The 26,395-nt window shown below is 44.5% G+C and overlaps 1 protein-coding gene across 1 annotated transcript; it reads left to right on the top strand.

The window, feature by feature from the left end:
• The first annotated feature begins 76 nt into the window (after positions 1–76).
• On the top strand, positions 77–26,320 carry SASS6 (SAS-6 centriolar assembly protein). The gene is made up of 17 exons (XM_079761570.1): positions 77–264; positions 6,007–6,067; positions 7,426–7,505; positions 7,920–8,024; positions 8,887–9,058; positions 9,646–9,711; positions 10,486–10,605; positions 13,577–13,768; positions 14,453–14,647; positions 14,748–14,837; positions 14,916–15,095; positions 15,410–15,491; positions 16,203–16,336; positions 19,852–19,980; positions 22,277–22,374; positions 23,997–24,091; positions 24,186–26,320. Exons 1-17 carry the CDS (start codon positions 200–202, stop codon positions 24,287–24,289), a joined length of 1,968 nt encoding a protein of 655 aa, XP_079617696.1. The 5' UTR covers positions 77–199; the 3' UTR covers positions 24,290–26,320.
• The last annotated feature ends 75 nt before the right edge of the window (positions 26,321–26,395 follow it).

Here is a 26,395-nt window from a genome sequence, read left to right as displayed (position 1 = left end):
GCCCCCGGCCGACCGGAAGGAGGGGACGGTGGCCGGCGAGGTCCAACCCGCCTTCAGCTTCCGTCGATTCCTACGCTCCGCCCCCTCAGCGGAAGTCGAGCGCCAAACTCAAACCTGAGCGGGACCCGGGCGCCGCCGAGGCGGGTGCCGGAGCCCCGGCCTGTGGACGCGGCGCCCAGCGGCGGGACAGCGGTCCAGCATGAGCCAGGTTCTGTTCCAGCAGCTCGTCCCGCTGCAGGTGAAGTGCAGAGACTGCGAGGAGAGGTGAGGCCCGCGGTCCGCGCTGCCTGCGGGTGGCGGTTGGGGTCGGGCCGAGGGGGAAGATGGCGGCTCGGGCCGGTGGGCTGCGGCCTGCGGCGGGGCGTCGGGCCGGCGGCCCCGGGACGCGGGGTTGCGGGGGGGGGACTCAGCGGGGACGCAGGGCCACCTGTCTCGCCGAGTGGCCGTTGCCGAGGACGCGCAGGGAGGCGGGTGAGGAGGCGGGGAGCCGCCCCGAGTGGGTGTGGGGACCATGGAGATGAGAGCCCGTCTCCCCTTTGACAGGTGGGACCGGGGGCCCGGCTGGGTGGCGCCGGGACTCGGGCCGTGGCTCCCGGTCTTGGGGTTCTCTCAGAAGTACATTTGAGCTTCGCCTTCAGAACAGCCGGTTTTATGGGGTGTATCGCCCGTTCCCATTTACGACACTTTTGAGTGACTAAAATCGGCTAAAAACCACAGGGGCCAACCAGACATTCCAGCCATTCATGTAAATGTCGCCGGCGGGCCAGACGCCTGGCCCCGCGCTGGGGCCACAGTGTCGGGTAACGGCCCTTGTGGTTGACAGCCCCGTGGGGTAGGAAATAAGGACCCATCTCCCAGGCAAACGCAAGGACAACTTTCGTTAAGGAGGCGGCGCTTCCATGGAGAGATTGGGCCAGAAGTCAGGTAATGGAATACCCCTTCCCCCTTTTTTTTAAGTATATTTTTATTGATTTCAGAGAGGAAGGGAGAGGGAGAGAGAGAGAGAAACACGAATGGTGAGAGAGAATCACTGATCGGCTGCCTCCTGCACGCTCCCTACTGGGGATGGAGCCAGCAACCCCGGCCTGTGCCCTGACCAGGAATCCAACGGTGACCTCACGGTTCATAGATCGAGGCTCAACTACTGAGCTATGCCACCCCCCGCCCCCTTTATTGATTTTATTGGGGTAACATTGGCTGATAAAATTACATAGGTTTCAGGTGTGCAGTTCTGCATTTTGTATTGTGTTCACCACCCCACCTCACGTCTCCTTCCGTCACCGCATGCATACCCCCCTTTTACTCTCTTTAAACTCCCCCCACCCAGGAGATGGCAATGTTGTCCGGGTTCCACCACTCATTGGGCGTCTCTTAGCTTCTCGTTTGTACAACTGGTATAACATGCCGGCCCAGGTGATTGTTAGGAGGGTCAAGCGTGAACATGGGGCATAGAAAACGAGGACGCTGATTTATTGAGGAATGTGAAGCTAGTATGTAGTTTAATTAGGTCCAAAATCCGTTGGCAAGCCAGGCAGGGAGGCGGTGCCACGCCACCAGCTGCGGACGGAGACGTGCGGGTTGTTTCTGTCCGTCATTCTTTCCTGCCGCCCAGAGTGCCGGCCACTGTGGCTGCTGGACATTTGAATGGGAACTGATCCAAACTGATGTGCCATAGAGTGAAATGCGCAGTGGACGTTGAAGGCTCTGTGAAAAAAAAGGGGTGTGGAATATCTCGACTTTTATGCTGATTATATCAAGATGGAGATATTTGGGGTATGTTGGGTTAAATGTGGCTTCTGGAAAATGTAAAATTATTATGTGGCTCATGTTCGTGGCCTCCATGCTTTCTCGATCAGACACAGCACCGTTCTAGAATGGGTATAGAAAGATGAAAGGTGAGGGTGTCATTTCTGGTTCCAACATCGAAACGCCTAGCTCTTCTCCATCTCATTATGTGGTTGAGAAAAAAATGTTAACTGCCACAGCTGAAGGTCTTTTTAAAGCGAAGGGTTCATTGCTAGGCATGAAACCTAAACTGCCAGCAGCACGCCACGTGGAAAAGCCGTGCTGGCGTGGGCGAGTGTTTGTATACATCGTGTGTGTGTGTGTGTGTGTGTTGGGGAGACTGATGTAAGTTGTTTTAAGAGGATTTACACTGGCTGTAGATAAAGGGGTGGTGGGAGGTGAAGCGGGCTGGTTCTGGGCTGGGGCGGAGTCCCCAAGGCTGAGGGTTCGCTGTGGGCCGCAGAGTGGAAGTTCACGTGTAAACCATAAGCGGAAGCTCTGGGGTTGGATGGCGCCAGGCTGGTCTCTCTTCGCTAATCGCAGAAATAGCCACCTGGAAGGTAGCCCGAAATCCCCGCAGTCTTTTGTCAGCTGGCCCAGGCTATTAACTGGCTAATTACTCCTGTCTGCCGCTCTTACTCTCCGGCTCTCATTTACTAGTAAGTGAGAATATCTCCGAATTTAGGACACAGTGTCACCCTTTCACCCTCCTGTTTAGAAACCTTTCTATCCCCTGTAGCAGAGGTCAGCAAACCAGAGCCCATGGCCAGGTGGCCCCCTGCCCATCTGTGTGAATAAAGCCTTATTTTTACTGGAGCACAGCCATCCTCATTTGTGAAGGAATCCTGTGGCTGCTTTGAGCTACAAGGACAGAGATGAGTAATTGTGACAGAGTCCTATGGCTGCAGAGCCTAGTATTTACTGTCTGGCCCTTGACAGAAGTGTGCTGATCGCTGACCTATGGGAAAACAATGCAGACTCTCTAGTTAAGTATTCAAGGCCAGTTCAGCTCAACAAATAAGTTTACGAATGCCCACTGTGTACCAGGAACTGTCCGAGGTGCTAAGAGTATAAAGCTTCCTGCCTCCTCACTTCCAGCCGCAAAACAACAGAAACCCCGGTTTTCATTCTGGTCCTCAAGGAATCACACTTCAATAGGGGCAACCGTTTCCCTGGGAGAGGCAGCACAGCACGGCTTCAGGTTTCAGGCTGGGGGGCCAGGTTGGCTGAAATCCCAGGTCTGCCACTTACTGACCTTCATTTTGTACAGGTTTGTTGTCAGGTTTGTTTATTTGTTTGTTTACTTAATGTCTCTGTGCCCATCTTTAAATCAATGATAAAAGTACCTGCCTCATGGGAGTATTATGAATTTGAAGTGAGTTAATACATATTAAAGTGCTTAGATCAAACAGTGCCTGGAGCATAGTACGCATTCACTAAACGTTAGCTATTACTAACGTGTGGTTAATGCATGAGGTTTACAAATTACTGACGTCATAGAGAAGGAGGCAGTTCCGTTAAGACAGTGGCACTGCTCGGAGAACTGTCGGGAGGAAAGTGGTGAAAAATGTTGAAGCCCATGATTTGACACCAACCTGCTGTTTCATTTTTGTTTCCTGAGCCCCGCTCCCCAATGTGGTAGTCACACCAGACTCCTCGTTACCCTCCGAGCGCAGCTCACTCTCTCAGCGCCCTGCCTCTAGTCCTGCTCCCCTCGGCCTCCAGTGCCTCCTCCTTCATAACTTTCAGGGTCGGTCTTAAATCCCGGCCACATAAGGCTCTGGTCAAGGTTGCCTGAGTTGAAATTAATTGACCTTATTTCTTAGGTAGCATGATGTCGGTGAAAAATCTGAGTTCTGGTTCGGGCTCTGTAATGTGACCTTCACCAGGTTTATAGCTGCACCTCAGGTTCTCCCTGTGTAGGACAGATGGTATTGACTTAGATGACTGTTGTTAGCTAAGGCGGTGTGTTCCCAGGGCCTGGCGAGGGCTCAGTAGTGTGGGCACTCAGCCAGTGGGACTCTCCCCTCCCCTCTCTGGAAGCCCTACAACACAATCAGAAGCAAATCTGGGGTCAGGTCATTGAATGGGATCTCAGTGTGAGGACATGGACCATGTTTGTTTCTGTTTGTAACCCTAGCACCCAGCGCAGTACCTGGCTTAGAGCAGCTTTCAGTTGTTTGAATTGAGAGTTGAAGGTCATAGCTTCTGGGCGGCCGAGGTGAGCTGGAATCCAGGTCTGCTGATGCCAGATTACCTGACCAGGAAGATGTTTTGTAGATGTGTGCATTGTTCAGAATGTGGCATTTATTTTGAGAAATAGCATGTTTATTGAGGTTTTATTGATTTGTTTTATAATGTTCCTTTGACATTAGCCATTACAATCGATGAAACAAGATTTCTGATTTCAGATAGTATATCCTCGGAAAGCACAGATTTTTCTACAAGATGTTTAGGGAGGCTGGGGGAGTTGAAGTAAACACGGGGAACAGGTTTAGTCTGTGGGCCTTTCCTCCTTTTTTCTCCCAACATCTAATGCATATAAGCATTTGGAATATATGTAACAGAAGCATTCATGTGATTGGGAAACTATCTTACAAGTTCGGAAATGGGAAGGTTCTCCCCCCCCCCCCCCCCAACAGGTTACCACCTATCTTATTCTAGAGCAGTGGTCGGCAAACTCATTAGTCAACAGAGCCAAATATCAACAGTACAATGATTGAAATTTCTTTTGAGAGCCAAATTTTTTAAACTTAAACCCCCATCCCCAAGAATGCTTAATTTAAGTGGAATTGGAGTAGTAACCTGATCTGTTTTACATCTATTGCTCTAGATACTAGCAAAACAGAAACAAATCATTCTGTGGGTTTAAAGGTAATTCTTCCTATTTTTGTGGTGTTCACCAGCGCTGCCTGTTTCTTTTCAGATAACAGACACAAGTCATGGTAACCTCATCATATGAGCTAAGATTTTAAGCCAATGTAAAATTATAAGTCAGAGCATAAAACATCGAGCACTTGAAGCTAGCTTTGGTCAGCTCTTACCAGGTTTTCCATCCGTGCGCATTGCTCTGTCCACACTTTCTATTTCTGTAGCACATAGGTAGTGGTGGGCTGTGGGAAAGCTTTCAAACACACCTTTAGAAGGATAACTTAATATCGAACAAGTTATTTGTTTCTTTCCCTTTCCATGTTATTTAATTATTTAATTCTAGCACAGTAGTTTGAGAACCACTTATGTAGAGATGGTTTTTCGCCAATATTTTCCCTTTATTTCCTAATTATTTAAATATCTTTGTTCAATTTGGTTAATGTTTATGAGCACCTTTATTTATATGCCTCTGTTCAGTACTGGAGTCTGCAGGGTGCAGTATAGAATGTGGAAAACTACGGTTTCTTCCTTTTAGGGCCTGGAGTTCCTCTAGAACAGTGGTCGGCAAAATGCAGCTCGCGAGCCACATGCGGCTCTTTGGCCCCTTGAGTTTTTAGCAAAGGCCAGCTGAGGAGTACCCTAATTAAGTTATTAACAATGTACCTACCTATATAGTTTAAGTTTAAAAAATTTGGCTCTCAAAAGAAATTTCAATCGTTGTACTGTTGATATTTGGCTCTGTTGACTAATGAGTTTGCCGACCACTGCTCTAGAATAAGATAGGTGGTAACCTGTTGGTGATACTTCTGTGCATATACTGCCTGGAGTATATTGAACAGATGTACTTTGTGGATCTGAAAAAACACACATTTTGTGTGTGTGAGGGGAGGGAATATGTTATTCTAGTCCTTGACTCAACATTCCAGTATCTTAATATTACATCACATTTTAAGTTTTTCAAATGGAATCTCTCATAAATCATTTGATTATTTGAATTGGTAATTTTTTAATGTGAAAAGTTATTAAATTGATGGTTTATCTTTCAACAGATGCTGTTTCAGAATCAGGATAGTAAGGTTATGGTCCAGGCTAGTACTGGGCCTTCCCCGTCTTTTATCTCTCTTACTCCTCATGACAACCCCATCTCACAGGAGAGACAAATTTAGCCTCAGGTTAAAGACCTGATTACTGCTTACTAGTGGGAGAATAAGAACTTGAACTTCAAACCCAGGGTCTTTCCCAACATCTCACAGTGAGGAACATCTGAGGAAGGCCCTGTAGCTAATGTAGGAGGTGGGGAAACTGTGTCCTGTGGCTGCTTCTGACGGTCGGGCTTGTGTCTTCACACAGGAGAGTCAGTGTTAGAGTGAGCATTGAGCTGCAAGCAGTGTCTAATCCGGTTCACAGAAAGGTGGGTATTCACTTCGCTTTTGAACTATGATAATTTCTGTTACAGTGCAGAGAATTGTTTTTGTTGTTTAAGAATGTGAGATCTTTTTTACACCTATTTTGCTTTTAATTTGGGGCCATTTTGTAACTTGCAGGTCCGAGTAGTAGAATGTACTACGATAACTGAGAGATTATGATACCACGTATTTCTAAAGCACAGGAGAATGGGGTTGGGAGGCTGGGCCCTGAGGTTTGCCCAGGACACTTATGACGCGACAATATCTATAGCTGCCCTAGAGATGGGCGTTTCATGGCGTGCATGTGAGAGCGGAATGGCTGACTCTCTGCAGGGAGAGATTCTTAAATCTCCCTCTGCCTTTTGAAGAGCGGCATTTGGAGCATCGGTCCTGTATGGTCTTCGGATGGACACAGACTGCAGGGCTGAGCAGTAGGGCCTTGTTTCTCCACCACGGCTTCTCTAGAATAGCCCGGGACCTGGGAGTGCTGGCAGCAGCTTCCGTTTTGTACAGCATCTCGGGGTGGGTTTCAGGAAGTACTTCACTTGCAGGTGCTTGAAGAACAGGGCATCTGAGGCAGAGCAAGTGCCTGGGTTGCTGGTTTTGGGAAGAGGTTATCCATGTTCTTCCTGTGCGTGCCATGGGACCTCTCCATTTTCTAGCTCTCCTCAGAGGTGGTGTAGGTTTTTCTGGGGCCCCTAACAGTTCCTCAGTAGCCACAAGTAGATTGTCGCTCTGTTTTCCTTACACCCGTGTCCTCTGAGTCCGTGATGTCCGTGTACTTCGCTGTCAGTTTGGGCTGCTGTGATGAGCTGGCACACGGTAAACTTAATCTGGAAGCAGGTCTTGATGAAAGCTGCTGACTCCCTTGAAACTGAGGCTGCTGGGTTCCACATGAGGCCATCTGGAGCAGGAGGGTGGCCGCATGTCACCTGATCCCCGTCCTCTGCCCGAGGGACAAATGCTCCTTTTTCCCAGGGTGGACGGCTGTGATTTGTGCTCATGTGTTTGCCACTTTTGAAATACCAGCCAATTAACTTGCAGGAAACTGAAAATGTAAAAGAATATTTTTGTCATTGTGTCACAGTGCAGCAAGGGCTGGGTCTGAGTTTTCCTAAGGCTCCGCTAGGAGGATATTCCTGAACTTAAAACTCCTAGCGTTTACTAAACCCCCCCCCCCCCCCCCCCGGGCTCTCAGGAAGCAGCATCGGCCCCCTGTGAGGCCGCACGTCTGTAAGACTAGGGAAGCCAGCAGCTCCAGGAACCAGAGCCAGCTGAAGCTGATGCGGGTGCATTGATGTGGGTGATCTCACTCTACTCAAAGCCACAGCTACTAAACACATTAAAAATCACTTTCTTTTAGGACTTAGTTATCCGTCTGACCGATGACACCGATCCATTTTTCCTCTATAACCTTGTTATATCTGAGGAAGATTTTCAGAGGTAACTAAATTTACTTTTCTGATCTTTTATTTAATCTAGGGATAAGTAAGCTTTTAAGTTCTATGAATGCATTGGTACTATTCTCTTTGAAACACTTATATACCTGTTAGGAACATTTAGGTATTTTGGGAACACTGGACTATTTATACTCTAATTACTCAGAATGTTTTTGGGAAAATATGTATTTCATAGATTATTAGAGTTCTGCTTACAGTGGCTCAGAAATTTGGACCTTTAGCTAAATTTATTGACCTTTTCCCTCTCATTGAATGAATTTTATAAAAATCAAAGTTCCCTAGTTTATTAAATCTTGATTATGCATGGTTAGTAAAGAAAAAATGATCTTCCAGGGTGTTAATTATAATAAAAGATAGTTAAATTTTCTAAAAATATCTTTTCCTGTTTTCTGTGTAGTTTAAAATTCCAGCAAGGTCTTCTGGTAGACTTTTTAGCTTTCCCGCAGAAATTTATAGATCTGCTTCAGCAGTGTACGCAGGAGCATGCCAAGGAAGTCCCCAGGTGAGTCTCGGCGCCAGCTCTCGGGATCGGACGAGTGCATGGCACAGCGTTCTCTGTGTGTGACAGGTGTCCCTGTCCGTCTGAAAAGCGGGGGTTCCAGGACTCCAAGAAACCTTAAATTTACTTCATCTCACGATTAAAATCAGGAATATTTACTCTTAATGTTCATTATCTGAAATATGTAATAGCATCAAGTGTATGTTTTTATAATGAGAATAAGTGGGGTGTGTGTGGGGGGGATATTCATGGGGTGCTGATGCCTGATCCTTTCACTGTAAAGTTCTCCAACCTTTTCTGTTGCTTCTTCAGCTGATGGTTGTTGATCAAATCAGTTATGTCAGCAGAGACTACAAAATTATGCTTTTCTAATCCTATTCTGTCTATATTTATTGGATATAATTCATTTATAATCAAGAACTTACCCTCATCAATTAGGGCGATTTGATTACTCTGAAAAGTCGTACAATAAAAGATAAATGCTTAATTCTTTTAAATTGTCAATTTTTAGAGTATGAAGTTCTTACTCTAGTTATTTTTGTGGTTTCAGTTTGTTTTTTATTTTAGTTCTTCGCTTTTCCTCATCTGTCTTTCATCGGGAAATCATGGGCATTAATATATTCATTATGTCTCAATCAGTCATTTTTCTTATCCAAGTTACACGTTTTACTATTGACACCCGTTTATCACATTTTACCATGGGAGTCTTTCATGTTGGCCCCTAGGGTTTCAGTATGCCCCCTTTCCTGATCCTTCTAATCACTGATGGTCCACTGAGTTATGGAACGCGATGCAATGGGGTTGTGACTCAGTGGGAGAGTTTCCCTGGCATAACCGTGTGATAACGTGACCTTCGTTTCCCAAGGTTTCTGCTGCAGTTGGTGTCTCCAGCAGCTGTGTTGGATAACTCTCCTGTCCTTCTCAATGTGGTAGAGACAAATCCTTTTAAGCATCTTACACACCTCTCTCTAAAACTTTTACCTGGCAATGATGTGGAGATAAAGAAGTTTCTAGCAGGCTGTTTGAAATGTAGCAAGGTAAGATTTGAATTCAAGGTATTCTTTTAAAATAACCACCGAAGGACTCAGATAAAACACTGAAGAGCTATATTGCTTTTAGTTTTGGTTTTCTGAATAAGATGTCCAGAAAAATTTTGTAACATGTAATGAGTATATTTATTTTTCATTTACTCAAGGTTCAAAGATAGAACTGGACCAGGAACTGAGAAAGTGAGGTCCCAGGGTTTTTACTACTTTTCTGCGATCTTGGGCAGGTCACTTAAACTCTAGGGGTCATGGTTTCATCAGCTTATTGATACGTGTAGGAATATCTAGCCAATCTTAAATCGAATGAAATAAAATAAGTGCTCTATAGCAGCTTTGGAGGCCCCTTAAGCATCTTCAGAAAGTCTCCTTCGTCCAATGCTGTAGACCAGTGCATCTCAAAATTTAATTGCTCACAAATCTAGGGATCTCGCTGGCATAGATTCTGACTCAGGTCTGAGGTGGGGCCTGTGATTCCAGTTTCTAACCAACTCCAGCCTGATGTTGACGCTGTACTTTGCTAAAGTTTGAGCAGTAGCATAATTAAATTGTAAGCTACATCATTTTATTTTTATAAACAGGAAGAAAAATTATCACTGACACAATCGCTAGAGGATGTTACTAGGCAACTGAATTTCACACAAAAGGTAAATCAGGTTTCCTTTTTCTTTGTAAGTCATCCAAACATTGGCTCTGAATTGCCTCTGGACTCCCATTCAGGCTTTAGTGTATTTTTTAAAGCATGCTATCACAGAATTCCTCCTCCTTTTCCCACCCTTTTCCTACCAGTTAGTTATCTTAATCCGATGCTTTAGCTCTTTGATGTTTTATTCCATCCAAACACTTTTGTTATCCCCAGTGTATGACACGTTTCCTCCAGGTCTTCATTAAGTCAGATGATGTTCAGCGTCTGTCGCAGGTTCCGTCTCTGCTCCTCTCCTTTACCTCATTCCTCTTATCTAAAGTGGCCTTTCAGGTGGTCTGTAAGCCTTCCCCTTTATGTTTAGAATTAATTCCTCTGACAGGTTTATCGTTTCAGTCATAGCTACTACTTTTTGCCCCTAGTACTTGAAATTGAGGACCAGACTATCTGATAATCCGCTATTCTGCACAGCACGGCCCACCTTGGGAGCCTGTGCCCAGGCTTCACGTGTTAAGTGAATGCTCTGACCGCCTGGCTCCAGCTGGGGTGTGTACTTCTTCATGCCAGAGGAGGGGCTGGGTGGGGAAGAGCCAGATTTAACCAAAGATCTAAAACTGCTTTTTTCTAATCTTGATTTCCTCAAATTCAAAAAAATCTTTGCGTATATCTTGAAAATCTGTGCTTCCATATTCCTTGATATCCTTGTAAATATTGGCATGTTCTAACCTAATGACCCGTTTAAGAGACTCTTACTATTTTGTATTGAACTCTGATGCAGACATTATCAGAAAAAGTTCAAGAATTAGATAAGTTACGGAATGAATGGGCATCCCACACAGCAGAACTGTCGAGTAAGCATTCTCAGGAGCTGACCAGTGAGAGGGAAAAGGCCTTGCAGGTATGAACCTCAGGAAACCGGGAAAATGTCTTGTTACTGCTTAGTCATAGTGTTCATTATAAAAGTAATGTGTGCGTACTGTAAAGTGTTCGACTTTACAGAGCCTATCAAAGTCTTACTAACTGGAGATAAACTAGAAATATTTAATGGGGTTTTCAGACTTTTCTCCATACTTGTAAATAATATGTAATTTGAGAATATTTGTTTATATTTATAAAATGTGAAATGTGTAAACTATATATAATCATAGATACATGTGTACACACGTTGGGTTTTGGTTTTGTCCTCTGCTACTGAGATCCTACTGGATCTGTTGACTGGAATGTTTTCCACCTAACATGACATTGTAGGTATCATTCTTTTTTGGTTCGGGTATTCCTTTTCAGTGGCTGCATAGTATTCATTGTTTGGCTATAACAAATTATTTAACTGGTGGACATTTAAATGCTTCAAATTTTTGATTATTGTAAATAATACTGTAACGAACGTTCCTTGTTCCTAGAAGTGAGATTGCAATATACCCATATAAAATATTAATGGATATTGCATACTATCACGTCAAAGTGACTGAAGGATTTGTTTGCCTTCCCTACTGCATTTTCTGATAGGTTGTGAATCAGTCCTTTATACTTTAAAACCAGCTGCTCTGTTCTCCTTTTGCTGATAGATACTCTATAGGACAGTGATTATAAAACTTTGATGTGGATCAGAATCATCTGAAATAAAGTAGAAAATCTAAATGATGTAATTCTGTTCCTCAACTTGAAAAAAAATCACAGCATGTGCGCATACACACACACACACACACACACACACACAAAACAAAACACTTAAAATGGTAATGATCACTGGGATAAAACCATTTTTTCCGTTTTACTGCCTTGGTTGCTGTGAGCGTGTTTGATTACCCTTCGCCGGTCGCAGTTAGCACCTCCCAGGTGGCTCTGCTTGTTTTTCTGGATTGCCCCTTCAGTGTTGTCTTCCAAGGTTGCACTTGCAGCTTTATCTGGACTCTTACCTGTTTTATCTTTTTTGCTCCCTTCTCATCCCCTTTCCAGTTTTTAAAAAATGAGGGAATTTGTAAAGTAGTAATGTAACATTCCCAAAGTATTTTATGAAAAAGACTAGACGCCCAGTGCACGAATTCATGCACGGGTGAGGTCCCTCTATGTGGCCTGCAGGGATCAGGCCGAAACCCGCAGTCCAGTGCTGCCTGGGAGAGGCTAGTGCTGCTGCAGCAGCGCTCGCCAGCCATGAGCCCTGCATCTGGCGCCCTCCCAAGCGGTGTGGCCTGCAGGATCGGGCTGAAACCAGCTCTCTGACATCCCCCGAGGGTCCCAGATGGCGAGAGGGTGCAGGCCAGGCTGAGGGACCCCACTGGTGCATGATCAGGCCGGGGAAGGACCACGGGAGGGCTCCAGGGCGTGTCCCGCCCATCTTGCTCAGTCCTGATTGGCCAGACCTCAGCAGCAAGCTAACCTATCGGAGCATCTGCCCCCTGGTGGTCAGTGAACATCATAGCGAGCAGTTGAGCAGCCTTAGCATATCGTTAGCATATTATGCTTTGATTGGTTGTTTGGTTGTCCTGCCATTCGGTCTATTTGCATATTACCCTTTTATTATATAGGATTATGTAGGATACTTTCCTGCACTTGTGGTAGGAATTTTTGAATGGGTACAACTTCCCTGGAATGCAGTTTTATTTATTTTCATTTTATTTTTACTTTTATTATTTTTAAACAAGCAAAACTTTATTTAGAAACTTAAAGAGGTATAAAAAGTAAGCCATGGAAAAATTGAGCCAGGTTGGCTGGGTGGGCTCAGGAAACAAGTTACAGAGATAAAAGAATGGACTTTGGAGCTTAGGAGAGAGAAAAGGGGAAATAGAGAGAGAGAGAACATGCTATAATGCAGTTTTAGAACTTGTGTCAAGCTTTATATTCACATTCTTTGACATATAATTAATCCTAAGGAAATAGTCTGAATTTTGCATGTATATGTATGTACAATAATAGGAATCATTTTATTTGTAATTGTGAAAAATTGGAATCTCAGTGACCACAGTAGGGCAGGGATTAAATGAAGGAACGTACAGCTATGGGTGAAATGTGCAACTACTCACATGTTTACAGATTTTTTTTTAATGATGTGAGAAGATGCAAATGGTAAGGGAATGAAAAGCATGATTAAATTGCATAAATAGCTTAGTCCTAATACGTTAAATTTAAATATGCATATTGTATATGTATGAGGGATGTTAATCCTAAATCTTTAGAATGAGTCCCTGGATGAGATTATTGGTCATTTGTGATTTCTTTCTTCCTTTAATAGCATGTATATCTGTCATAATTAGAAAAGTATAGTTTATTTTTTAAAAGTATTTAGGATTTGATAGTACTCAACAGAAATTACTAAGATATGTTTGTGGTATGAGTCAAACAGGCAACATGGTATTACACAGTTAGTACCATGTTCAGATTTTAGTTTAGCTAAAATGTAACTACTAAATGTAGGGCTGAACTAATGCACAGTACCTTGCTGATTTCACAAATTTAGGTATGTGGTTTTTTGTTGTTGTTTTCATTATAAAACACGTTTAAAAAATGGAAACAATATAATGGTGTTTAAAGCAAATACTGAAAGTTCCTTATGTACCCTCTCATTTGGTTAACACTATATACACTATTTTGCAGTTTGCTTTTTTACTTCATCCTGTATTCTTCTTCCCTGAACTTGAAGACCATTAAATCTAAACGTGTGTTTAGGAGGAGCAGAAGTTATGAACGAGATTAGAGTGTAAATCTGCCTTTGTTGACCTTACCTGCTTCTTCATGAAGTTCATGATTGAAAACAGCTCCTCTTCAAAACAAGGAAATCTTATAATTACAGAGAAGAATAACTAGGATTGTTTTTTTTCTTCACACCTTCCCGTATATGTTTGAATTTGGTACTATATTTTATTATGTAATAGGCGCAGATGCAGTACCAACAGCAGCATGAGCAGCAGAAAAAAGAGCTAGAAGTCCTCCATCAGCGCAACACCCAGCAGCTGCAGAGCAGGCTGGCTGAGCTAGAAGCAGCTAATAAAGACCTCACCGAGCGGCGATACAAAGGCGACTCCACCATCAGGGAGCTTAAAGCAAAGCTGTCTGGAGCTGAGGAGGTATCGAGCGATGGGCTTGGTTCTTTCCCCCGATGTAAAGAAGTGTGAGCGACAGAGAGAACTCTTCACTCTGGATTTATGGTTCTCCCCCTTGGTTCTCTTTAAAATCAGTTGGAGGGGTCTTACCTGGCCTAGCCTGGGCCATACCTCATCCTAACTGATCAGAATCTCTCGAGGCTGGTACCAGGCAGCAGGACCGACAGACCGTGGAGATATTTTGGGCTCGGTTCCAGAGCCCCACAGGAAAGCGAGGATAGTGGTTTTAAAACTTGTCAGGTGCTTCAATACGCACATCAGTTTGAGAGCCACTGTGTAGATGGTGGAATGACAAGGTCTTTATGTATTTTGAAATTCTGTTATAATCAGTATTTATTATCTAAGTGATTTTTAAAACTGTAGATTTCAAGACATTTCTTAGCTAGTTTTTTCAAGTTGTAATTTATTCACAAGTTAGGGTTGTTTTATTTTTCCTTGTGATTGGGTTAGTTTTTAGCCTATTTCACAACTGTATTCCGAATCTACAAGTTACATATACTCTTAGACTTGTTTTGTATCCTTCAAAAGAACATCAGTACTAGAACTTCAAAATTATTGAAGACTTTGTATATTTTAAGCATCTTAATTATCGGTAACCAGACCAGCAGCTTCGCTTTTTCGCAGTGCCTCATTATTTACCGCCTCTAGGAGCTGCAGCGGGCGAAGCAGGAAGTGCTGTCTCTGCGAAGAGAGAACTCGACGCTAGATGCCGAGTGCCACGAGAAGGAGAAGCATGCGAATCAGCTGCAGACAAAAGTGGCTGTTCTAGAACAGGAGATCAAGGACAAGGACCAGCTGGTCCTAAGAACAAAAGAAGCATTCGATACAATCCAGGAACAAAAGGTCTACTTTACAGTGTTGTAAACAAATTGATGATCACATTTATAGTGATGCTTTTCCTCAAAAAGGGTCCTAATTATTCGTGTTTTTAAAAACATATCAGGTGGCTTTAGAAGAACACCGAGAGAAAAATCAGGTACAAATAGGAAAACTTGAAGCAACTATAAAATCTTTATCAGCGGAACTGCTTAAGGTTTGTCTTTGAAAACTTAACAGAATGTTACTATTTTATTGGATTACATAGAAATATACATATGAAGCTCTTTTACAGGCAAATGAAATTATCAAGAAGTTACAAGGGGATCTGAAAACTTTAATGGGGAAATTGAAACTGAAGAATACAGTTACCATTCAGCAAGAGAAACTCTTGGCTGAAAAGGAAGAAAAATTACAAAAGGAACAAAAGGAATTACAAGATGTTGGGCAGTCTCTCCGAAGTAAAGAGCAGGAGGTGGAGAATATTTTATACTTCTGTGTGTGATTATTTGTAAAAGATAACACATTTCCTCAGATGTATAGTTCAGATTTCTACTTTGTTATATTAGAGAATGGCTTTGGCTTCAACTAGATTCAATAGAAGTAATAACTTATTTTTGTTTGAAAAGTTAGTTATGACTCACATACCTTTAGTGTTCATTTCCTAAATAGGTGAGCCTTCACTATTTAATAATAAGAGTTATGAACTCTTAAATTAATATCAGTCAGTATATTTCTTCAGTTTTTAATGTAGTCTTTATTATATTTATGAGGTTTGACTTATTTCAGGTATGCAAATTACAAGAACAGTTAGAAGCTACAGTTCAAAAACTTGAGGAAAGCAAACAGCTTCTAAAAAATAATGAAAAGTGTAAGTATGTTATCTTTTTATGTAAATGAAATTCATTGTTTTTATTCAGAACCTTAATATTATACTTGAATTCATAGAAAAGTCTAGGGAAATCAGGATATTGCTATATGCAAATAATTTCTGCTTGAAATATACTGTCTTTTGTCTTTACTATAGTAAATTATATCACCTGCCCTGTAAAACAGTTACCATCATTAAAAGAAACTACATCACCTATATTAGTGACCCAGAATTAAAAGTGTTAAAATATTAACTATAATTTACTTTTAGAATTCTTCCCTCATTTTCAATTGCTGTATTTACCTAATAGTATTAATATAAATTATTTGAAACTAAAATACAAAATTAAGCGTTTAACATTTTTCTGAGTTACTAGTATTGGTTGTCAGGTATGAGTGTGAACTTGAAATAAACTGTAAGATACCATTCTTGAAAGCCTTCAAAGAGACCCTTGACTCGCAGACACATACTTGGGATAGTAATAGAAAAAGGGGTTCTATGTGCTAAAATAAGAATCTTTCTTTTTTTAATAAGAATCTTAAATGACAAAAATTTAAGTTAACCTATATTGTTCTCCTGTTATATAAGGCAGTTTTAAAAATTTTAAATTAAAAAAATAACCTCAGCCTAATTTTTAATATTTAAAATGATTAGGAAAGTAAAAATAGCTTACTAAAGTTCTTTCCCTTGTTTCTTGTTGTTTTCTGTAAGTAATCACATGGTTAAATAAAGAACTAAATGACAATCAGCTAGTGCGAAAGCAGGACGTGCTGGGGCCTTCTGCCACCCCACCGGTGCATTCCAGCAGCGCCATCAGAAGCGGGCTCTCCCCTAACGCTCACATGGTAAGATGTACGTGCAGAGGGCGAGGTCTGAGTGAGTTCCCTGAAACAAAAACAGCCCCAGGTTGTCACCAAGTCTCCGTGCCACGGGCTGGTGCTGGTAGACGGGCGTCCACAGAGCTTAGCACCGAGTAGGGTCTGTTCCCTGCAAGTGGAACAGGTGGACTGCCCTTAACAGAGAGGCTGCACTTCAAGGGCACACTTCTCCTAAGACTTGAGTAGATCTAGAAATCATTCAGTATTAGCTAAGTACTGCCAGAGGTGCTGAAAACTCACACACACACATACCACACCACACACCACATATACACACCACACACACACACCACACATCACACACCACATATACATACCACACCACACACCACACACACCACACCACACCACACCACACACCATACACACACACCACACCACACCACACACCATACACACATATACACACCACACCACACACCATACACACATACCACACACCACATATACACACCACACCACACCACACACCACATATACACACCACACACACACACCACACCACACCACACACCACACATACCACACACCACACACCACATATACACACCACACACACACACACACACCACACCACACCCCATACACACATACCACACACCACACACACACACACCCCATACACACATACCACACACCACACACCACATATACACACTACACCACACACCAGACACCACATATACACACCACACCACACATCATACACACACACCACACACCACATACACACACCACACACACACACCACATATACACACCACACACACACACCACACCACACACCACACATACACACATACCACACACCACCCACTACATATACACACCACATATACACACCACACCACACACCATACACACATACCCACACACCACATATACACACCAGACACACACACACCACACCACACACCACACATACACACATACCACACACCACACACACACACACACACCACACACCACACACCACATATACACACCACACACACATACCACACACACACACCACATATACACACCACACACACATACACACATACCACACATCACACACCACATATACATACCACACACCACACACCACACCACACACCATACACACATACCACACACCACATATACACACCACACACATACACACATACCACACACCACATATACACACCACACACATACACACATACCATACATACATACCACACACCACATATACACACCACACACACACACATACCACACACCACATATACACACCACACACACACACACCATACCACACACACCACACCACACACATACACACCACACACCATACACACATACCACATACCACATATACACACCACATAAATACACACACATACACACACCACATACACATACACACACCAAACACACACCACAACACACATACCACACGCCACACACACACCACACCACACCACGCACACATACCACTCACACACACACACACACACCACATATACACACATATTTAGGAGGCCTCGGGAAGGTGAGAACAAGGATTGGGCTCAAGTTGGGAACGGGGGTGGAAGCGACCTCCACGGAATTCTCTCAGAACGAGAACAGCCCTGTTCAGAGGCTTGTCAGCTCTAGAGTCTAGGAAGAACTGTTGCGAGAGAGAAGCTTTTAGCTTCCAGAACCACATCTCTCGCTTTTTCCTTGCAAGAAACGACACCTCGGTGTTGCTGGGAGCTGGACTGGGTCTCCCAGCTGGGCCTCGGGCTCGCCTCTGGAACTGTGCATTCACAGTGTCCACATCGGACAAGCCGGTCCAGTTGTGCCGGCTCGAGACAAAAACAAGACCGCTCCAGCCCTGGCTGGCGGCTCGGTTGGTTGGAGTGTTGTCCGTACACAGAAGGTTGCGGGTTCAATCCCCGGTTGTGGTGCGTATGGGAGGCAACCAGTTGTTGTTTCTGTCTCCCTCTTTCTCTACAAAAATTAATAAGCATATCCTCAGGTGAGGATTTAAAAAGAAAAAGAAAAAGGACAAAAATACAGACATTGCCAAACCAACAAAATGGGCAACCATCTTATGGTCACATGAGTGCTTCCTCCTAGTGATAGCTTTGGCCTTAATGCATGTCTCCTGGCGTTAGGTGAGATTTCCTCAGATGCCCCGGCACAGCTACCCTCACCTCCCGGGAGCCGCCGACCCCTAGGAAAGCCCCGCTTCCTGACCGTCCCTGGAGGCCTCCAGCACGGGGCTGTCATCCCAGTGAAACCAGCCTGTGGCCGGCTCCTGGCTTCCCCATTGTGTGCGGTTGCCCTCACGCCAGGAGCAGCCCTCAGCCCCGCGTGCCCCCGCACCGTGTTCCTGTGGTCCTGCCGGAGCACTGGCACAGGGCCTCAGGCCCAGATGCCTGCCTGGGTTTTCATCTGCTCTGGTGAACCAGGCAGTCCTGGGGTTTACAGAAGGGAAAGGAGCCCTGGCCGGTTCGGCTCAGTGGATAGAACGCCGACCCGCGGACTGAAGTCCTGGGTTCGATTCCTGTCAAGGGCATGTACCTTGGTGGCAGGCTCCATCCCCGTGCAAGAGGCAACCCATCGATGTGTGTCTCTCACATCAAAGTTTCTCTCTGTCTCTCCCCCTCCACTCTGAAAAATTCAATGGAAAAATATCCTCAAGTGAAGATTTTAAAAAAAGGAGGGGGATTTCTGCTGAGGTGCAGAAGGTGAAAAGAAGTGCGTGGTGCTGAATTACGAAGTTGAAAAGACTGCTGATCAGCCATGTGAGGGGTGTTTTTGTCCTGCAGCCACTGATGTCCACATACTGAAGATGTGCGTTCCAGTTGGCCTCACTAAATAAACTGCTTCCATGTTGCTGGTTAATGGTGTCGTTACTATAATGAAAATGACTGGTAACGCAAAGCATTGTCTCCATTAGTCAGTTAAGAACACTGGTGCTCTTGTTGCTCCTCACTCTGGCAGAAAAGGGTTTTATCCCTGATTGCTTTATTGACTGTGAGTCTATTCCCTGGACACCCCCCGCCCCTTTTTTTTTTTTGCGGATGGATGTGGGGCATGAGAGCGAACCAAGATGCCTCAGAGTCTTTGTTTGAATAGTTCCAGGAGCCCGGCCAGTGGGGCTCAGCTGGTTGAGCATCGTCCCATGCACCAGGAGGTCACCCGCTGGATTCGATTCCCAGTCAGGGCATGAGTCCGGGTTGTGGGCTCAATCCCCTTCCTCTTTCTGAAATCAGTAAAAGGGTATTTTTAAAAAATAGTTTGAGGCAGGTCCAGTGGTTGGTCGGTTGAGCTGGCCCAGCCCTGGGTAAGCCGAGCTACCCCAACCTCGTGGTGTGGAACAGTGGAGTTTTGTGGTGTCGTGATGAACAAAACTGGCCTGAGGTGATGGTAACTGTTATTACAGCAGATGCTAATGTCTCTCGGATCAGCAAACACTTACTTAGAAGCAATTTCTCACCCTCCAATGTGTGTGTGTTTGTTTTCAGGTTGATGGTAGACTGCCTTACCCAACTTGTGGCATCGGGTACCCTGTCTCCTCTTCATTTGGTTTCCAGAACACCTTTCCTCACCCCGTGTCTGCCAAAAATGCCATCCACCCGGCTTCAGGACCGAAGGTAAGAGAATTAACACCTAAGTAGCTATATATAGCCGTTTACTAGCTTATACGTCCTCTTTATCTTTAAAAACTGTGTGGTCGGTTGTATTAGGTCATGTGTTGGATGAGTACATCACTGTCCAGTGTGTAAGTCAGAATTACAGGATTGTCTCGTACTCGATGGAGTTGTGGTCACTGCCTGCTTTGGAGACTGCTGCCTGGGTGGCCTCGTGCTGGCGTCCGCTGCGTGTGCTCCTCCATCCCGCTGGTGCTCCGCTGCGGGCCTTGAGGCGGTTTGCGGTCTCGGTCTTCGCCCAGTGCTTAGCAGTGGTCTCTGGCCTCACGCAGTGGATTTGTAGGATAGGTTCTGGAAAGGAACTGGGCCGTAGGCCTTTTGGCTTCTCTGGCATTTCCCTGGTAATTAAGTGGGGAACATCTTTTTATGTATTTATGGGCGGTGTTTCTTCTATTAGATTTCTGTTTATCAGTTTTATTCATCTTTGTTAGGGAGATTTAATCCTTATAAAATGATGTCATGAATGTTCTTTACATGTTCCAGACATTTACTGTTGGTTTTATATTTTCACTGTGGTTATTTCCGTATTTTGGACTTGTCTTTTCAGTCTCTTTCTGGTGCCTTTTTATTTATTTTTATTTTTTATTTTTTATTTTTATTTTTATATTTTATTGATTTTTCACAGAGAGGAAGGGAGAGGGACAGAGAGCTAGAAACATCGATGAGAGAGAAACATCGACCAGCTGCCTCCTGCACACCCCCCACCGGGGGATGTGCCCGCAACCAATGTACATGCCCTTGACCGGAATCGAACCTGGGACCTTCCAGTCCGCAGACCGACGCTCTATCCACTGAGCCAAACCGGTTTCGGCTCTGGTGCCTTTTTAATTTAAAACTTTCCTAAGGTATAATTTACATGCCATACGTCTCCCATTGTTAGTTCACCGTTTACTGATTTCAGTCGGTTCGCACAGTGGTGAGACCATCACAGCAGTGCCGGGTCAGAGCACTTAGTTCTCCCGGGAGGTTCCCTCGTGCTTCCGCAGCGAACCCACACTCGTCCCCTAAGCAGCTGAGCGAGCACTGATGAGCTTTCTGCCGCTGTAAACCTGCCTCTGCACGTCGTGTGAATGGGATCGTGCAGTGTGTCGCTTCCCGGGTCTTCCCGCTCAGCACCGCGGGTTTGAGGTTTGTCGGGTGGTGGTGCGCATCAGTACCCACTGCCGATCGCTTGTGCTGCTTGTTGCGTGGGGAGGCCACGCTAGCCCCTCCGTCTGCCATTTGATGGACGTTTGTGTCATTTTCAGTTTGGGGCTGACTCAGATCCGGCTGCCATGAACGTTGGTGTACAGCTTTGTATTTCCCTGGGATGAATACCTATGAATAGAAGGACTGGGTGGGGCATAGACTTAATTTTTAAGAAACTGCCCAATTTTTCCAAAGTGTGGTCCAGATTTGATAACATTCTTTTTGTTTATTTTCTCCAGTTTTCTAATTGTTTATGATTGGTGGTCAGAAACTATATTATGCATTAATATCTGATACTCCAGTGTTCCTCCCTCTTTTTGCATGTTTATTTTTTATAAGGAGTTTTAAAATCATCCTGTCTGGCTTTTAAAAATTCCTATTTCTGTTTAATGTTACCGTGTTAAATGTGTAGATCGCTGTAGGAAAAACCAATATCTTGAGACTGTTGAACCTTGCTAACCAAGGACAGCAGTGTTTACCTTTCTGATTTCTAATTTTATCCTGTTACACTAGTGTCTGTCTATGCCGACTTCATTAGGCGTTTTTACCAAAAGTAGACATTGTTTTATTGTGCCTTTTCTCCTTTGACCTATGGGTGGGATTGGTGTTTGTGGTTTCCTGACATAGATACATTTACACATCCCTGGCGTGAGACCCACTCAGTCACAGTCGCTATGTCTTTAAATAGACTTCCATATCGCATGCTGGTATTTGGTTTGGACTTTTACATGGATTGTTGGATTACTTCTGACTATTTTAAAATTCGAATTCCTAGCCCTCGTTTATTGACTCACTCTGTGCACACACTTGTCTAAATGTGTTCGTGCTTTGTCTCCGCCGCTCATCTAGCTTGTGTGATAGGAACTTTTGGGGCAAGGAGAGAAATCCTCGTATTAAATCTTCTCAACAAAACGTGTTTGTGTAATGAACTAGCGTGCGCCTGGACCTCTGTGCTCTCGGTTACCAGGAAAAACGTGTAAGCACCTCGCTCCGTATAGCTTGTCTCCGTCCTCACCAGTTCAGTTACATGAGGTGTTTTCTCGCTTCACAGGTTCAGTTTAACTTGCAGCTAACAAAACCAAATCCGTCACTAGGGGATGTTCAGTCAGCAACAACTCTTAGTGTGCCCGGCGCCGCTGACAAGGAAAAGTAAGTACCCCTTGACCTAACGCGTCATGTTCGCCCTTCTGAAAGTCATCCGAGAGGATTTCACCGGGGCCTGCAAAGCCAGCAGCCTGTTTATCTGCGACATTTTAAGTTGATGGTGCATGTAACTTAGTCACTCTTAGCTATAAGGAAGGGGTTTTTCATACGGTTTTTAAACTGTAGGATGCAGTTAGATATATAGTAAAATTTTATTTTCTAAAAGATAGCTAGAAATCTTATTCCTAATAGTAACCTGAGGAAGCAGCTCGTTAACCTGCTGGGACCCTTCGGCAAGTAAGAGTACAGGCTGATGAGATTGTCCCACGAACATACATACATACATACATACATACATACATGAGCTTCCTGTCCGCGCAGCCCCGCTGGGCCGGCCCAGCTCCTTCCTGTCCCTTGGACCTGAGACAAGGGTTCACCTGCCGTCCGGCCAATCAGCGAGTTGTGGCCGAATGAAACAGCTCAGATATGCAGGCTGGTCTCTCGGCTGGTCTTCATGTTCAGAACGTTGTTTTCTTGTCGGCATGCTTCCTTGTTCCAGTGTGAGGGCGCTCAGGGCCACCTGCTGGCACTGGTGGTCATGAGTGGCCACCTCTGTGTGTTCACACTGGGAGACTAACGCGGGGCAGAAGCTTCTTACCCAGTTCCCGGCCCTGCGCCCTGGGCTGCTCTAGAGCCGCCCCCCGACGAGTGTGGACCAGTCAGTGCTGGGAGCCGCCTGTTTTCCACACCGATGTTTACATACTCATGTCACACACAGCTCACTTGCACAACGTGTGGTGATCTTATTTGCAGAACAAAAATCAAAAAATCGTGTCCGTAAAAGTAGGACTGGTCAGCTATTTTTTGCATTTTCTCTGTTGAAATTTGTTAGGTTTTTAAATTGTTGTCAGCTAGTAAAAAGTGGCAGGGGGATCAAAGATTAAAGAAGAAAAGAACATTAAAGTGGAAAAAATACCTATTCACCTTTTCTGAAAATTGGGAAAAGACCTTCCTCTAATTTTAAGGTTATCAGGTCATTGTTTAGCAAGAACTTTTACTTTCCTGTTGCAAGGATGCCCGAGAGAAGCTGCTACCGGGGCAGGTTGGAAAGAAGGGATGCCGTGGCAGAAAGAGAAAATACAGGGTGGACATGGCTTTCTTTTTGAAATATCACATTTGTACCCATCTAACCAGAATGCCTGTTGTGCCAGACGCAGTGATATCTACTAATGACCCCTCTGAAGCACAGAGTTGAAAGAGCTTTTGGGGGAAGAAAGAAGAAGGCATTCATTTTACACAGACGAGGTGGGAGAGTCTCAATAGTGTGATGCTCTCAGGGCAGCCCCTACGTATGGTCCGGTCCTCGTGGAGAGCTCGGTTCTCCCCCAGCCCAGCCCAGCCCAGCCCTGCGGGTTTCGGTCTTACGTGTTCGGATCCACTCCGCTGGGAAGAGGGCACTGCAGCTGGCGGGCACCTAAGTTATTTGCTGAAGAAAACAGGGACTAAAGGGGTTTGTTTTGAACAAAACTATAAACACATGTATAGTATTAGGTTAGATGAACATTCAAAATTAACTACTAACGAGAAAAACAAGAGTTTAAGTAAATAATGACTATTTTCCTGTTAAGTGGTGAAAACGTAGGGCTAGAGCCCAAGTACCTGAAGAAAAGGGAAGACAGCATTCCTTTGCGGGGGCTCAGCCAGAACCTCTTCAGCACTGCAGGTGAGGCCTTCCGCGTCCGCGTCCGGCCATGCGGTGGGAGGGCAGGGGACCGAGGCCGACGGGGGGCCAAGTCACCTTGTCTTCCTCATTGCAGACCATCAGAAAGATGGCCCGCTCGGAGCGCTGCAGACAGCCTGCAAACCCGCCTCGGTCCCTCCCTCCTCGGCGTACTTCCCCGGGCAGCTGCCGCACAGCTAACGGCGCCCTCTGCCGCCTGAGCCGGCACCGCCTGGTGGAGGAACTGCGGCCGCGCGGGGCCATCCCGCACGCAGGAGCAGCGGCAGAGCTGCCAGGCCCGGCAGCCCGCTGTGCGCATCTCGGTGCTGCTGCTGCCGCTGTGCCTGCCCGCAGGCGGCTCAGAGGAGCCCATGGGACTTGGGGACTTGGGGACGGGAGGCCCGGAGTCGGTGCCAGGCTCTGGTGTGTGAACACGGTGCTTTACAGACAGCAGTGGGGTTTTCTTAAACTCGGCCTGACCAGCTCGTACTCGTTCCCAGGCAAGAGTTGATGGTTATAGGGGCGTTCTAATCACAGTGACTCCCTGGTAAAGTCACACTTGTCCGACGGAATGGGAGCTAGAGGATGCTAGTAATTCATTTTATCATTTTCATTGGTAAAAAGTTTTACATTTACCACCTAAGAATTATGAGGGAAGATGGTTATCTCCTAAGGTGTCTATATTATCGATGATAATGTACAGTAAAGGGAAAAGTCATAAAGTTAAATGAATCCTTTATAGCAAGTATTGTCCTTGAAACCTTTCAGGTAGCTATTGAATAACTTGGACGTGTCTTTGCGTGACCAGATTAGGTCTGAAGTGCTTGAGTCATTTGAGCTGCAGTTTCCAGGGTTTTATTGCTTCCTGAAAGTCTATGCTCATCCCAATTTTCTTTCACTTGGAGTTTTATTAGTGTTTTATGCAGTTAAATTTGTATTATTGGCGTTTTGTTTTGAAAGTAAGTACTATACAAAAGAGCATCATGAATATTCATTGTGCTTGCTTTTTAATTTCAAAACGGGTTTGTGTGCGTAATAAAGTAGGCAACTTTCTCTTGGTTTAAGTTTCAAGTATGAGCAGTTCCTTGGGCAAAAGGAGGTGATTTTAAACAATTCACCCAGAATCATAGGCCCATTTTTCTTGTGACAACCATCCAATCAAGAGTATCCTTCTCTTAAGCAGCGTCTCAGTCCGTTTTTATTTGTAAATATTGCTAATGTTCATTTAATCTTTCAAAAACTCTTTTCAAGGACCATATTATACAGATAAGAGACACTTCAAGATACTGACATATCAACAGTTCCAGGGTAAGACAAAGAACCTTTGCTAATTGTTGAATGAAGCCATATTGAATCTGATACTTTGCAACTGCTGGCAATTACAAGGTATCCTGAACTAGGGAACTCACCTAAAACATTTAGTAGCCGTTACTGGGCGATGGCTTTTCATATGTAGTAGTTTCCTCATGTACGTATACTACATGAGTAAGAGCACTTGGTTACAGCACCTGAGAGTGCTTAGAGTGTGGGAAGAAGGCTCTTGGCCATGTTAGATCTGCTCTTGTGAACACTGTGTAAACATGTACAGAAGTTCAGGGATAGGGTGTGGATGGCATGACATACAGGTAGCTTTTTAAAAATTTTTAATATAAATTAGAATTTCCAAATGATAGATCACTTCGATGTGCCAAAGATTTTATATTAGATGTACATGTACTGACTTTTGAGTGTGCTAATTCTTTGCTCTACCTCTTCAACTTTCATTTGAAATTGTTTTGCAGTTTAAAGTATACATGCTAATAATCAGAATGTTGAATTTAATGTGTTTCTGTGAACTGTGTGAGCTTGGTTAGTAAGAATATTTCGGGAGTAGGACATGTAAAAAGTATATGACCCTGGCTGGTTTGCCTTAGTGGCTAGAGCTTCAGACTGCGGACCGAAGGGCTTTGGGTTCGATTCTGGTCAAGGGCACATACCTTGGTTGCAGGCTCCTCCCTGGCCAGGCCCTGGTCGGAGCACATGCGGGAGGCAACCAATCGATGTGTCTCTCACATCAATGTTTCTCTCTTTCCCTCTCACTCCCACTCTCCCTAAAAATCAATGGAAAAATATCCTTGGGTGAGGATTAAAAAAAAAGTATATGAAAACAGGAAAAGGACTGATATACAACACCTCTGCTTAGAAACTTGCTTTCACTATGGACTAAATTTTCACTGTCTTCTACACGAGTATTTTATAGTGAAGGGAAAGAAATGGATTCAGAGGGAAGACATAAAGCTGTGATTTGTTACTGCAGAAATGGTGATT

Source organism: Cnephaeus nilssonii (genome assembly GCF_951640355.1).
Source record: "Cnephaeus nilssonii genome assembly, chromosome: 21".
NCBI classification, from domain to species: domain Eukaryota; kingdom Metazoa; phylum Chordata; class Mammalia; order Chiroptera; family Vespertilionidae; genus Cnephaeus; species Cnephaeus nilssonii.
This window is presented reverse-complemented; position numbering and strand designations above follow the sequence as displayed.

Bases quoted from the DNA above. Each gene is read 5' to 3' on its own strand.
- SASS6 (XM_079761570.1), top strand. From the start codon at position 200: ATGAGCCAGGTTCTGTTCCAGCAGCTCGTCCCGCTGCAGGTGAAGTGC. The intron at 13,769-14,452 runs GTATCGAGCGAT...TACCGCCTCTAG, and splicing joins AGCTGTCTGGAGCTGAGGAG to GAGCTGCAGCGGGCGAAGCA. The intron at 16,337-19,851 runs GTAAGATGTACG...GTTTGTTTTCAG, and splicing joins TCTCCCCTAACGCTCACATG to GTTGATGGTAGACTGCCTTA.